At 41.9% G+C, this 16,106-nt stretch overlaps 1 protein-coding gene across 1 annotated transcript in view; it reads right to left on the reverse strand.

Moving 5' to 3' along the window:
- LOC126470735 (uncharacterized) overlaps positions 1–16,106 on the reverse strand; it is an 803,331-nt gene that overhangs the window by 139,399 nt on the left and 647,826 nt on the right. The window contains exon 7 of the mRNA XM_050098738.1: positions 12,604–12,768. Within this exon, the coding sequence (XP_049954695.1) occupies positions 12,604–12,768 (165 nt within the window). The remainder of the gene's footprint in view (positions 1–12,603; positions 12,769–16,106) is intronic.

Below are 16,106 nucleotides of genomic sequence, written 5' to 3' on the forward strand. Positions count from 1 at the left end.
TTCGAAGCGATACTCTCTGATAGTAAATGTTTTATTTATGACAATCAAGCGTGATAAGTACAGCGATACAGTAACATTGTGTACAATTTAAGAATCTTGGAACTTATAATGTCGGAGCTAGACTTTATTTGTTTCTGAATTCAGTTCATTCTATTACTAAGTTACAAATTAAAAAAGTTCCCAGTGCTGCTCATGGCTTCATTGACGATATGTTGGTGGCACATTTCACACTTTTATTTGGAAAACATTTGTTACAGGTGGAGAAAAATGTGTTTGGATGTACACAGTTTTCATTTCAATTTAAAACATCATATTTCTCACTTCAAGACATAATCTTCAGGTTCTTGCACAGGTTGTCAGATGTGTAATCAGTAATTCCTGGGTTTTCAATGTCAAATATTAAATTAAAGTTGTCATGTTTTATGTTGTATCTGATGAACCATCACCCCTGTGGAGCTTATTAACAGCGGTGATCATTTTGGCTATTTCGCTCATGTCCGGATGTAAGAACTTACAGTGAGAATTTGGTATGAAGTATAAGTGGAAAATACATGACGTATCCAAAGACGGGAGTGCACAAGGAATAGCCACTGATATGTGCAAGTGCTAAGCAGTTGGAATATTGATAAAATCAAATTAGTATCGCAAACATACGACGGCTGTAGTGCAATAGCAGAGAAAAATAATGGTGTCCATTCTATGTCGAAACAAGCTTATCCTCATGCTCTCTTTATCCACTGCTACGAACGTCAGTTGAACCCGGTGCTCCTGTGTAAAAAAAATTACGCAAGTAGAATTTTTTGTGGCAAATCTGTAAGGATTTCACTCATATTTTAGCCGTTGCAGTAAAAGAAGTCAACTGATGGAAAGGGGTTTTAAACTACCAAGTTCTTGAGAAACAAGGTGGAGTTTTGATTCGCGCGCTGTACAAAGCATTATTCTTCACTACACTGTCGTGAGGGCAGCATTTAACGCTGTGATAAACAATGAAGGGCGGGATGATAGTTCTTCACATCAAGCAATTTGGCTAGATAGTATACGGGATAATCAAACTTTGATTTTTCTACTGCAGCTGTAGAATTCGATTACCAAGGATACAAGTATCTTGTTCGACATCTTGCAAAGTAAAACTGTGGACATTAGACGCTGTAAGCTTGAAACTGAAAATTACATTAAGGGTGTACTAATATTAAGATGTGATCAAATTATTTTGAATTTCATAGTGGGAGCTAGGTGCCTTATAAATTTAGCAGGACCATCTGAAATAAATTTTAACGAAACAGAAGCAAGTATTCGGAAACTGAGTAGGCTAACACTAGAAATGATTGACACAGTACTAGTAACTGTGGAAACTAGATTCCAGGATTTTAGTGAAACAGGTTTTACAGAATTTGTAAATGAGAAAAAGTTCTCAGGTTATAGTTGGCCAAACAGTTTCCCGATTGGTGAAGCTGGAAATCTACTTAAAATGTATCCTTTATCTGACAGTGAAAAACTGAAAGGAGAAGTTATGTTTATTTACAGCAGTGAGAATGAACGTCTACAGCCTCCGGACTTCCTTAAATCCATTATAATCAATGGATTTAAAAAAAGAGCTCTCTGAATTTATGAAATTATTGTCGTTAGCTCTTGCAAATTCCAGCAACCACCGCGTCTAGCGAAAGAAGCATGAGTAAATTAAAACGCGTTAAATAATTTCACAACACGATGACATATGACAGACTGTCAAACTTGGCGATTTTGGCTATAGAGAAGGGAAGCGTGAAATCTTGAGACAATCGGCGGGAGTTCATATCTCGTGTTATCGATGTTTACGCCCAGAAAAAGGACAGAAGGATAGAACTAATTAATAAAAAGATGTAACGGTGAGTTATTATGTGTAACATTTTTATTAATGTGTAGCAGTTTAATATTTTTAGGCATCTATTTACAACAATTTCTGTAGCTGCTTCAATCTTAGTCGAAATATGTAATAAAGTGACATTTGCAGCATTTCTATTTTACAGGTTTTTGTTTTAAGATATTTTATCTTTTTTAGAAATTCGTTGGTCTCATCCTATCCTACAAAAATGCCACGCCTCGCCATTGATTCTAGTGTACAGTCACAACAAAATGTTTTCAGAATATCGATTTTGGCCCTAAGGGTCATCTTCAAATTTGTCATAAAAAGTGGGAAACCAAACGCAATCTTCATCTGGAAAACGATAAATGGTGAAATAGCGGAGAGGTGCTACATTCGTTTACACTGAGGTAACAAAAGCCATGGGATAGCGATATGCAGATGGCGATAGTATCACGTACAAGAGGCATAAAAGAGTAGTGAATTGGTGGAGCTGTCATTTCTACTCAGGTGATTCTTATGGAAAGGTTTCCAACGTGATGGCTGTACGACGGAAATTAATAGACTTTGAACGCTATACACATGAGACATTTTACACTACTGGAAATGGAAAAAAGAACACATTGACACCGGTGTGTCAGACCCACCATACTTGCTCCGGACACTGCGAGAGGGCTGTACAAGCAATGATCACACGCACGGCACAGCGGACACACCAGGAACCGCGGTGTTGGCCGTCGAATGGCGCTAGCTGCGCAGCATTTGTGCACCGCCGCCGTCAGTGTCAGCCAGTTTGCCGTGGCATACGGAGCTCAATCGCAGTCTTTAACACTGGTAGCATGCCGTGACAGCGTGGACGTGAACCGTATGTGCAGTTGACGGACTTTGAGCGAGGGCGTATAGTGGGCATGCGGGAGGCCGGGTGGACGTACCGCCGAATTGCTCAACACGTGGGGCGTGAGGTCTCCACAGTACATCGATGTTGTCGCCAGTGGTCTGCGGAAGGTGCACGTGCCCGTCGACCTGGGACCGGACCGCAGCGACGCACGGATGCACGCCAAGACCGTAGGATCCTACGCAGTGCCGTAGGGGACCGCACCGCCACTTCCCAGCAAATTAGGGACGCTGTTGCTCCTGGGGTATCGGCGAGGACCATTCGCAACCGTCTCCGTGAAGGTGGGCTACGGTCCCGCACACCGTTAGGCCGTCTTCCGCTCACGCCCCAACATCGTGCAGCCCGCCTCCAGTGGTGTCGCGACAGGCGTGAATGGAGGTACGAATGGAGACGTGTCGTCTTCAGCGATGAGAGTCGCTTCTGCCTTGGTGCCAATGATGGTCGTATGCGTGTTTGGCGCCGTGCAGGTGAGCGCCACAATCAGGACTGCATACGACCGAGGCACACAGGGCCAACACCCGGCATCATGGTGTGGGGAGCGATCTCCTACACTGGCCGTCCACCACTGGTGATCGTCGAGGGGACACTGAATAGTGCACGGTACATCCAAACCGTCATCGAACCCATCGTTCTACCATTCCTAGACCGGCAAGGGAACTTGCTGTTCCAACAGGACAATGCACGTACATCGATGTTGTCGCCAGTGGTCTGCGGAAGGTGCACGTGCCCGTCGACCTGGGACCGGACCGCAGCGACGCACGGATGCACGCCAAGACCGTAGGATCCTACGCAGTGCCGTAGGGGACCGCACCGCCACTTCCCAGCAAATTAGGGACGCTGTTGCTCCTGGGGTATCGGCGAGGACCATTCGCAACCGTCTCCATGAAGCTGGGCTACGGTCCCGCACACCGTTAGGCCGTCTTCCGCTCACGCCCCAACATCGTGCAGCCCGCCTCCAGTGGTGTCGCGACAGGCGTGAATGGAGGGACGAATGGAGATGTGTCGTCTTCAGCGATGAGAGTCGCTTCTGCCTTGGTGCCAATGATGGTCGTATGCGTGTTTGGCGCCGTGCAGGTGAGCGCCACAATCAGGACTGCATATGACCGAGGCACACAGGGCCAACACCCGGCATCATGGTGTGGGGAGCGATCTCCTACACTGGCCGTCCACCACTGGTGATCGTCGAGGGGACACTGAATAGTGCACGGTACATCCAAACCGTCATCGAACCCATCGTTCTACCATTCCTAGACCGGCAAGGGAACTTGCTGTTCCAACAGGACAATGCACGTCCGCATGTATCCCGTGCCACCCAACGTGCTCTAGAAGGTGTAAGTCAACTACTCTGGCCAGCAAGATCTCCGGATCTGTCCCCCATTGAGCATGTTTGGGACTGGATGAAGCGTCGTCTCGCGCGGTCTGCACGTCCAGCACGAACGCTGGTCCAACTGAGGCGCCAGGTGGAAATGGCATGGCAAGCCGTTCCACAGGACTACATCCAGCATCTCTACGATCGTCTCCATGGGAGAATAGCAGCCTGCATTGCTGCGAAAGGTGGATATACACTGTACTAGTGCCGACATTGTGCATGCTCTGTTGCCTGTGTCTATGTGCCTGTGGTTCTGTCAGTGTGATCATGTGATGTATCTGACCCCAGGAATGTGTCAATAAAGTTTCCCCTTCCTGGGACAATGAATTCACGGTGTTCTTATTTCAATTTCCAGGAGTGTATTAGGGAATTCAGTATTTCGAGATCCACAATGCCAAGTGTGTGCCGAAAATACATTTCAGGCATTACCTCTCACCATGGACAACGCAGTGGCCGTCGGAATTCGCTTAACGACCGAGAGCAGCGGCGTTTGATTAGAGTTGTCAATACTAACAGACACTCAACATTGCGCTAAATAACAGCAGAAATAGATGTGCGGCGTACGGCGAACGTATCCGTCAGGACAGTGCGCCTAAATATGGCGTTAATGGGCTATAGCAGCGGACGACTGACATGAATGCCTTTGTTAACAGCACGAAATCGCCTGCAGTGGCTCTCCTCGACTCGTGACCATATCTGTTAGACTCTAGAAGACTACAAAACCGCGGCCTTGTCGGATGAGTCCTGCTTTCAGATGGTAAGAGTGGATGATAGGGTTTGAATGTGGCGCAGACCCCACGAAACCATGGACCCCAGTTGTCAACAAGGCACTGTACAAGCTGGCGGTGGCTCCATAATAGAGTGAACTGTGTTTACGTGGAATGGACTTGGTCCTCTGGTCCAATTGAACCGATTATTGACATGGAGACCATCTGCAGCCATTCATGGACTTCATGTTCCCAGTCAATGATGGCATTTTTATGGATAACTATGCGCCATGTTACCGAGCCACAGTTGTTCGTGATTGGTTTGAAGAACATTCTAGACAATTCGAGCGAATGATTTCGCCACTCAGATCGCACGACATGAATACTATCGAACATTTATAGAACATAATCGAGAAGTTAGATCGTGCACAAACTTTCGCAATTATGGACGGCTATAGAGGCAACACGGGTCAATATTTCTGCAGGGGACTTCCGATGTCCTCCTGAGACCGTGCCACGTCGAGTGGATACACTACGTCGGAAGGTAGTCAGACACGATATTAGGACGTATTCCCTGACTTCTGTTACCTTAGCATATCCCGGTTTATATAGCAAACATGTTCTTCAGTATGCGATGAAATATATCTAAGTCAAACAGACAAAATCTCATATTACTGTAATATGTCTGAGCCAGACTGGCATCTTCAATAAATATAAACAAAATGAGTTAGGCGTCGTCGAACAGTAACAATAACATAGTGCCAACCAGGCCACAGTGCCGCGAAAATCATTACGTGAACGGCGCTACTGTTCGCAGGAAACTTGGGTGTACTGCGACACGTTAAACACATTTGCGGCGTAAGCTCGTCAGGTGTTCATACTGCTCACATACCAGAAAATATATATGTACAATTAAGTAAAAATGTACATTTCAGTAAAAACTATTCTTGAACTTGTACGTTGTCTCCTGGATAACTGCTTTTGTTCACGATTATGTCGCAGCTTGTAAAAATTCACTACCGGCCACTAAAATTACTACACCACGAAGATGACGTCCTACAGACGTGAAATTTAACCGACAGGAAGAAGATGCTGTGATATGCAAATGATTAGCTTTTCAAAGCATTTACACTAGGTTGGCGCCGGTGGCGACACCTACAACGTGCTGACATGAGGAAAGTTCCCAACCGATTTCTCATACACAAACAGCAGTAGACCGGTGTTTCCTGGTGAAACGTTGTTGTGATGCCTCGTGTAAGGAGGAGAAATGCGTACCATCACGTTTCCGACTTTAATAAAGACCGGATTGTAGCCTATCGTGATTGCCGTTTGTCGTATCGCGACATTGCTGCTCGCGTTGGTCGAGATCCAATAACTGTTAGCAGAATATGGAATCGGTGGGTTCAGGAGGGTAATATGGAACGCCGTGCTGGATCCCAACGGCCTCGTATCACTAGCAGTCGAGATGACAGGCATCTTATCTGCATGGCTGTAACGGATCGTGCAGCCACGTCTCGATCCCTGAGTCAACAGATGGGAACGTTTGCAAGACAACAACCATGTGCACGAACAGTTTGACGACGATTGCAGCAGCATGGACTATCAGCTCGGAGACCATGGCTACGGTTACCCTTGACGCAGCATCGCAGACAGAAGCGCCTGCGATGGTGTACTCAACGACGAACATGGGTGCACGAATGTCAAAACGTCATTTTTTCTGATGAATCCAGGTTCTGTTAACAGCATCATCCGTGTTTGGCAACATCGCGGTAAACGCACGTTGGAAGCGTGTATTCATCATCGCCATACTGGCGTGATGGTGTGGGGTGCCATTGGTTACACGTCTCGGTCACCTCTTGTTCGCATTGACGGCACTTTGAACGGTGGACGCTACATTTCAGATGTGTTACGAGCCGTGGCTCTACCCTTCATTCGATCCCTGTGAAACCCTACATTTCAGCAGGACAATGAACGACCGCATGTTGCAGGTCCTGTACGGTCCTTTCTGGATACAGAAAATGCTCGACTGCTGCCCTGGCCAGCACATTCTCCAAATCACTTACCAACTGAAAACGTCTGGTCAATGGTGGACGAGCAACTGTCTCGTCACAATATGCCAGTCACTTCTCTTAATGAACTATGGTATCGTGTTGAAGCTGCATGAGCAGCTGTACCTGTACACGCCATCCAAGCTCTGTTTGACTCAATGCCCAGGCGTATCAAGGCCTGATGAACGTCACACTTTTCAAGCTGCTGATGTTTTTTTAGAATATTATTAGCAATATTATAGGGAAAATACAGTCTATAAATCTTTTAGGGAGACTTCTGACAGCAAACTACTGTATTATATCACTGATTTGCTATAAATAGCATTGTTTATATTGTTTGTAGTGGATAACACGATGCATTGTCTTTTTCCGTTCTAAAATTGTGCTAGAGAACCATTTAATCGCGGGATTACATACTTTGAGGGAGTGTTGTGACTTGCAACACCCGGCCTAATGAGTTACATCTGTTTCACTGCATAGATAACACGTATTTTTCTGCAGTTATAAGCGTGGTCAGGTTAGTTTTACGACATTGAATTGTTAGGCCTACATTCTCAAATGTCAGCAGTTGTTTGTAATAGGTACAGATTTTAGAATTTTGGGCACTAATTTGGCAGATTGTGTATATGTGGATATTAACTCGCTCTTTGTTTTACACTGCAGACGTATTTTTCAGTATTCTGACACCACAATAAATAATTTGAGTTATACAGCGTTTTTCGTATGTTAACCTCAATTAGCAATGCAAACATCGTGTTTTTCACGCTGCCGGTTTATTTTGCCGACTTTTAGAATTTTTCAATATGCTAGTAGTGGAAAATAATTATTTTGTGACTGTTGCGTTATTTAAGTGTGCAACGTTCTATTGGTGGCAGTAGGAAATCGTAGTTCACCGATCAAACTTCAGTCAGTTTTGCAGTGCAGTCATCTGCTGGTGGAAGTAAGCACACCTGTTCTATAGTGCAGCCATCTGCTGATGACAGGAGCAAGCAGGACGTGTAACAGCATTTGCCTTTACTTATCGTCTCAGGGTTTGTGGGACTGTATTTAAGGAAAAACTCATTTTCAATGAATACGAATTCCTAATTTCTTAGTTATGTTTTATAAGTAAATGTTGTTTTTTAATTGCTTATAAAGGAATATGCTGTTTACAGGATGTGGTAATCGATGGTGAATGATTTATAGCATCAAATTAAATTGACCAATGTGGCTGATGAGCCAGTTCTTAAATGAATTTTTTGAAGTTATTAACACAAACATAGCTGCTAAATGTTTCGGCTGTTCAGTTACTTCACCGTATTTTGCTGTTGAGCAGTGATGTGGGGAGGCATGAGGGGCTTATCTAAATACGTGGACTGCGTATTCAGTTTGTGCACTAACATTTCCTGAGACAACAGCTCACGAAAACAAAAACCTGTAACCAAGTACACCACCAAAAACATATGCACAACACAATTATCTTATCAGAGAAGGAAGCAATAAAGGAATTTCATTACTTAACATGACTTTAACTGCAGGCGTACTTCGACTACTTGTAAACAAACGACCAAAGACGGTAACAGTGAGAGACATGACATTTCCAAAGACAATGTCAGAGTCGATATATCGGGAAAACTACTTACCATATATCGTGAAACGTCTCAGACTTTATAAACTCAAATTAAATACTCATTCATCTAAATTGGTTGCATACTTCATTAAAATACACGTTTATCGAAACAAATAAAATCGCTACCATAATTCGATATCGTATTCCTTTCAAACACAAAGAATCATCAAAAATACGCTTAACGCCTAACTCAAGAGCTTGTATGACCACCATCATTAATATAAATACTAAACAAATGCTACAACACGCATTAAAGTGATGCTATTCTCTAGCATGTAGATGTGGAAGTGGTCGTGTTCTAAAATTTTGTGGGTCATAACCGGAAATGACGTTATAAAGTCTACCAGTCCATGTTTCTGATGAGATAGCGACGTCGTAATACACGGAAAGCGAAGACGAAATAATGTGATTACAGAAGCAATTGCGGTGCGGGATTACCAGTAATTTGCCAAAGGGAGTAATTATATTCTAGCTGTAACAACAGAGCAGCCGTTTTCAGAGATTAAAACTGATGGAATGTTGTTGTTGTGGTCTTCAGTCTGAAAACTTGTTTGCTGCAGCTCTTTACGCTCTGTCCTGCGCGAGCTTCTTCATCTCCGAATTAGCTACCGCAACCTACATCTTTCTTTATCTGCTTACTGTATTCATCTCTAGGTCTTCATCTAGTATTTTAATCCTTCACACTTCCCTCAAATACTAAATTGGTGAACCCTTGATGTCTCAGAATGTGTCCTAGCAATCGATCCCTTCGTTTGGTCAAGTTGTGCCACAAAGTCTTTGCCTCCCAAGTTCTATTCAGTACTTCCTCATTAGCTACGTAATCGACCCATCTAATCTTCAACATTCTTCTGTAACATCACATTTCAAAATCTTCTGTTCTCTATTTATCTAAACAGTCTATACTCCATGTTTCACGTACATACATGGCGACACTCCAGAAGAAACTTCGTAACACTTAAATCTATATTCGATGTTAACAGATTTCTCTTCTTCAGAAATGCTTTTCTTGCTGTTTCCAGTCTACACTTTATATCCTCTCTACTATATACTTTCTACACTTATATGGTCTCATCAACAGTTAATTTACTGCCCAAATAGCGAAACTCATCTACTACCTAAAGTGTCTCGTTTACTAATCTGAATCGTTTAGAATCACCTGATTTAATTCGAATACATTCAATTATGTTTGTTTTTCTTTTGTTGATATTCATCTTATGTCAATCACTGTCCATTCTGTTCAGCTGCTCTTCCAAGTCCTTTATTGTCTCTGACAGAATTACAATGTCATCGGCAAACCTCAAAGGTTTTATTTCTTCTCCTTGAACTTCAATTCGTACTCCATATTTTTCTTTTATTTCCGTTATTACTTGTTCAATGTGCAGACTGAATAACATTGGGATTTGGCTGCAATCCTGTATCACTCCCTTCTCAACTACTACTTCCGTTTCATGCCTCTCGACTCTTATTACTGCCGACTGACTTCTGTACAAGTTGTAAATAGCCTTTCTGTCACTGTATTTTACCCCTGCTACCTCCAGAATTTCGAATAGAGTATTCCACTTAACATTGTCAAAAGTTTTCTTTAGGTCTACAAATGCTATAAATGTAGATTTGCCTTTCCTAAATCTACTGTATGTTTTAAGATAAGTCGTAGGGTCAGTATTACCTCGCGTGTTCCTACATTCTCCAGAATCCAAACTAATCTTCCCCAAGGTCTGCTTCTATCAAGTACGTCTGCAGTTTAGGTCATGTTTAGTAATGAAATCAGTTTATTGCTTCCTTCTCTGATAAGGTAATTGTGTTGTGCATCTGTTTGTGGTGGTGTACTTGGTTACAGGGTTTTGTTTTCGTGAGCTATTGTCTCCGGAAATGTAACTGAAAAGACTGAATACGCACTCCACGTATTTAGATACCGCTGCCTGATGAACGTCACATCTTTCAAGCTGCTGATGTTTTTTTAGAATATTATTAGCAATATTATAGGAAAAATACAGTATATAAATCTTTTAGGGAGACTTCTGACGGCAAACTACTGTATATTTCACTAATTTGCTATAAATAGCATTGTTTATATTGTTTGTAGTGGATAACACCATGCTTTGTCTTTGTCCGTCCTAAAATTGTGCTAGAGAACCATTTAATCGCAGGAATACATACTTTGAGGGAGTGTTGTGACTTACAACAGTAGGCCTAATGAGTTACATCTGTTTCACTGCATAGATTACACGTATTTTTCTGCCGTTATAGGCGTGGACAGGTTATTTTTACGACATTGAATTGTTAGGCCTACATTTTCAAATGTCAGCAGTTGTTTGTAATAGGTACAGATTTAAGAATTTTGTACACTAATTTGGCAAATTGTGTAATTGTGGATATTAACTCGCTCTTTGTTTTACACTGCAGACGTATTTTTCAATATTCTGACGCCACAATAAATGATGCAGCATTCTATTGGTGGCAGTACGAAATCTTGGTTCGCAGATCAAACTTCGGTCGATTTTACAGTGCAGTTACCTGCTGGTGGAAGTAAGCAGGCATGTACTGTAGTGCAGCCATCTGCTGGTGACAGGAGCAAGCAGGATGTGTAGCAGGACTTGCCTTTATTTATCGTCTCAGAGTTTATGGGATAGCGTTCAAGGAAAAATTCATTTTAAACGAATACGAATACGTAATTTGTTATTTACATTTTATATGCAGATGTTGTATTTTAATTATTTATTGCAAAATGTGCTGTATGCGGGATCTAGTAAACGAGTGAGAGTGTCTTATAGTTTGAAATTAAATTTAACAGTGTGACTGTTCCCTATTGCCTGCTACGTTGAACTTCCATCATCGGAGAGTGATACGGGACTTCGGGACTCACAGCTACACCTTCAACGTGCACTCAATTGATGTCACTGGAATGATGTTATCGTAGGACAGAAAAATTTTACCCTTACACCAAGACAGTTTGACCGAGAGCCACCGTTGACGCTGTACCCCAATCTACGACCAAAGGAAAGAATTAAAAATTGAAAAATAACATTGTCACTGGTACACCAGTCCGTAAACGAATTTTTTGAAGTCAGTAATGCAGATGTAGTTGAGAATTTTTTCCGCAGTAGGTAGACTACGCAAAATTTGGTTGTTGAACGGGGATGTGGGGAGGCATGTTTGGACTTAACGACCGAGCGAGGTGGCACAGTTGTTAGCACACTGGACTCGCATTCGGGAGGACGACGGTTCGATCCCGCGTCCGGCCATCCTGATTTAGGTTTTCCGTGATTTCCCTAAATCGCTCCAGGCAAATGCCGGGATGGTTCCTCTGAAAGGGCACGGCCGACTTCCTTCCCTGTCCTTCCCTAATCCGATGAGACCGATGACCTCGCTGTTTGGTCTCTTTGCCCAAAAACCAACCAACCAACCAACTTAACGCTCCCCACCCCGGCGTTCCATGTCCTTGGCATGTGGCTGGATGTGCTGCTGCTGCTGCTGATTCCTGTAATTACCCCGGAGATATGACAGTGCTGATGCTGCTCTCAGTGAAATATGAAAAGTGCAACTGCATGCGTCTTCACTCCACGTTTCTCCCTCGCCTCTACACATGCCCTTATGCCATGATTCCTGATACGGTTTTAACGGTAAAGAAGTTGCTGATGTCAGTGAAATATGACATGCGGAATTGCACGATATTTCACGGAATGACCTCTCGGTTGGGGTCAATGATGGCTCTTACCAGCAATGCCCTGTTACTGATAGGCGCTGGTAACTGTGCATAGTTAGTGGATCAATGAGAGCAATATTACCAGATAAAACGTGTTAAGGCTTTTGGTTCTCCTACAACGGCCACTGGAAATCATTGGTGCTTGAGATCAACATTGTCAGTTAATCGGTTAAGCAAAACCTCTTTCGATTTCCTTTTTCATCCACGCGCAGTCTTAGCTTTATCATCGATGCCTAGTAACACTGTGGGTCTTTAAACTGCAACCCTGTTTCACTTTCTACGTTTAATTTTTCCAGATTTAAAAGGAACATGCAGTACTGTTTAGCTAACGATAAACATTACTGTAGAATTATCACACTCAGTGAAACTAAAGTAGTATAAGCGAATAACTGTAATCAAGTCAGGTAAGATGATGTGGCGGTGAGTACGTACCAACGCAGACGGGTTGGTAATCGGACCATAGTCCTCCAACTGAGCACACCCGGATCCTGACTCCTTGAAGCTTGTAGCCTTGGTCGCACGTATAAGTTGCTGTTCCATCATCCACTGTCACGTTGCCGTACACGGGAATTTCCGGTTCACCGCATTTTTCTGCACCTGTAAGCAAGCTAAAGTTAACACTGACTACGTAAATAGTATTTTGCAACTTCAGAAATTGCTGTTGTATACATTGATCGTGTCTGACATTAGAAACTGAGGAATAATTTTCTTTGATTGATGCAACCTATCAGTTTCCCTACGGTCTCTCTCTCCTTGTCCGTACACGAAAATCGTATCTGGTAATTCTGTAGCTGGGTACAGTGCTATTTCAGCAGCTCAAATCTACTGTGCACTTACACTTACAAACACGTACTGCAGTCTAACAAAACTTAACATCGGAAATGAATATGCCAGTGAACACATGACGTCATCCCGCAATGTGTAATTTCATATCCCTGTTCGTTTCGGAAACACTTCGATGTTCGTCGAATATACTTACGTAAATGTTGGCAAATATTTGCGTAATACTCGTAATGGAATGAAAAATGTCTTTTGCATCTCATAGTTTGTTTCTTTTCTGTTCCTTTTCCAAAATAGACGCATACCATTATGCTTCTTTATATTTTTATTCACGGACTTGCAAACGATACGATCAATATTTCGGTCAGTTACAAGAGGAATGACATGTTCCAAATTAATTGTTAAAAATTTGACGTTTTGAGGATGTATTAAGGAAATAGTATGGTGATTCAACTAAGATATACATGAGATATTTCCTCAACCGTTTAAGACATCATAATTCTGTTCTCACTGAAATGAATGGTAAAAACGTCATCAATAAATGAGGTACAGTATCTTTTCATAGCTGTATTAAACACAGAGCTATCTGTATAAAATTTCTTTTCCAAACGGAACACAGTGATTTCCTCTTATATTACTGTAGTTCTACAATAAACTAATTCAACGGCATTAACTATTCAAATTCCTAAGTTTCAGAGTAAATACAATAATTACGACTGTTGATCACGAAACTGACTGCCATGTTATGCAAAAGTACGTGATTTCATATCCAAATGAGGAAGTACGTGACATCGAATAAGGAGGAAATACCTCAGCGATAACTGTGGGGAACACAGGAAATGCAGCTGTCATCCTGTCTGTGTCATTCACGTATATCGAATGTTGGTTATTTCGGAAAATAAATGTCTTTCGCAATATGGGAGAAACTAAATATGATACTTCGTACGGACAATGCAAAAGGAACGCGAAGAGCACATTTGAGTTGAGTTGTACGCACAAAGGAATCTCAAAAGACGGAGTGCGACAAGAATGGCAATTCTGCGAATGAGCAAAACACTGTTATTCGAATGGCGCTATAATGCTATATAGAGGGTAAGGAACATTCCTGCTATGGGCAGATCAAAGGAAATAGATTCTGCGCCAACTGTTGCTCATAATGCACAGGTTGACTCCATAGGAACTACGAATGCCTCTGGAAGACGTTGGCACAGCGTTTTCCGAATTTTCTCCCATCCATGTCATCTGTCACTTCACCAACAGATTAAATAGCTGGAAGTGGAAGAAGGGAAAGAAGACTTTCATACATTGCGTATTGAGGTGGCACAGCGTAAAATACAGAACTTTTACGTCTGAGCGCCCACCTTTAAGTGCCAATATGATCATTTTTATTTAAGGTTAATGTGCTTTTACTCAATCATTGGAGTTCCTCGTAAAAGTGAGTGGGCTGTCTATTCTTTGTTTCTGTTTGCACATAAGAACCGATATTCACGAAGTGACAAGTGAGTGAAGCATCAAAGGCTCACGTAGCTCAGACGAATAGCTTGTTTGGTTGCGTCATACCAGAAAGGTGTCAAAAGGAACAACGCCACAAAATTACTGCTGCCCTTGTCAATATTGTTACAGCGTAAGTTGTAGCATTCATTTTGATAAAATATACAGAAAAATGAGTAGCTGTGTTTCCGTGAGTCTTCAGATTTCTTTATTATTATCTGAAGCGACTTTACTGTCGAAATTTTCTGACAAGCAGTAATTTTATCAGGTTATACACAGTTTTATTTACGTAGCAAAGTAATGACAAATTTCACATTGTACAAAAATGCTTCACATGACAGAAATTTTGCGACGTACAAAAGAAGAAAATTTGTGTTCAGATGAAAAAAAAAAACTCGTGGTATTTTTTGCTTTTATTAACTTTGATCAGTCTTGTCTACATTTCAGTTCACTATAGGAAGTAAAAATAGGCGTATACAGCACAAAAGTTGATTCTAATTGTGGTTTTTTCTAATCAATGTAAGAACTTCACGCTTTTCTGGTACAAACATCTCAAGTTAGTACAAGAAAACTGTTGATGAACCTTACGCTATTTCCATATCATAAGCGTTATTTTAAGAATCTATCTTCACGTGGGTTTATCGGAAACAGTGATTTGATTGGTGCAACAAGTATTTCATTTGAACAGTTGACGAAAACCTAAAAATCATTGTTTGTACGCTATATTGAATTTACTCACGGTTGTTATGGAAATAGTTGCTAACATTTAGTGTAGATATATCCGGCCAACGTGTAAGCGTACAGCGAAGGGAAAAAAGGAAATGAATATGAAACTGCACACTGCACAGTCGCGCAACGTGTTCACTGGCATGGCCAGCCACGCTGTTAAGTTTTGTTAGACTGCAGTCTGTGTTTACAAGTTTTAAGTATACAATCCATTTGTTCCACTGAAACAGCTTTGAACTCAAGTGCAGAATTAGCAGACAGGATTTTAGTGTACGGACATGGAAAAGGAAACTGTAGGGAAACTGGTAGGTTCTATCAATCCAAGTACTTACACAGGAGACCTCTGATCAACGTCATCTTTTCAAGAGTGTTTTAAATGCTTGGAGAAACAGACAAGTGGTACCATAACACAACGAGTGAAGAGCATAAAGAACAATACGAAATTCCGATTTAGAAAACACAGTGCTACAGTTAGCAGTCGTCCCGTTGCACGAAAATGGGAGTCGAAATGAAACGAAATGAAAACGAAGTTACTTGATTCACAGACAAAGAAGCACAGATGTTAAAGCTTTCCCGTTTGCTTGTTTATTTCTTTACACGTGAAGTTCCGCAGGACCAAATTGAGGAGCAAATCTCCAAGGTCATGGAACGTGTCAGTATATGAAATTACAACATTAAAGTAAAAGCAGACAAAATAAAATGTTTATAAACCCGAAAAAGTCAAGCCTTAAGTTTAAGTAAACACAATCAACAATACAATAAAAATCAGCTTAATTTTGTAAGAAACTTCTCGATAGAACAGGAGGAGTGACCCATGAGGAAACTCTTCAGTTTCGATTTGGATGCGCGTGGATTACTGCTAAGATGTACGAATTCTAGTGGTAGCTTATTGAAAATGGATGCAGCAGTATACTGCACACCTTTCTGCACAAGAGTTA

The sequence above is a fragment of the Schistocerca serialis genome, chromosome 3 (assembly GCF_023864345.2).
Source record: "Schistocerca serialis cubense isolate TAMUIC-IGC-003099 chromosome 3, iqSchSeri2.2, whole genome shotgun sequence".
Classification (NCBI taxonomy): Eukaryota; Metazoa; Arthropoda; class Insecta; order Orthoptera; family Acrididae; genus Schistocerca; species Schistocerca serialis.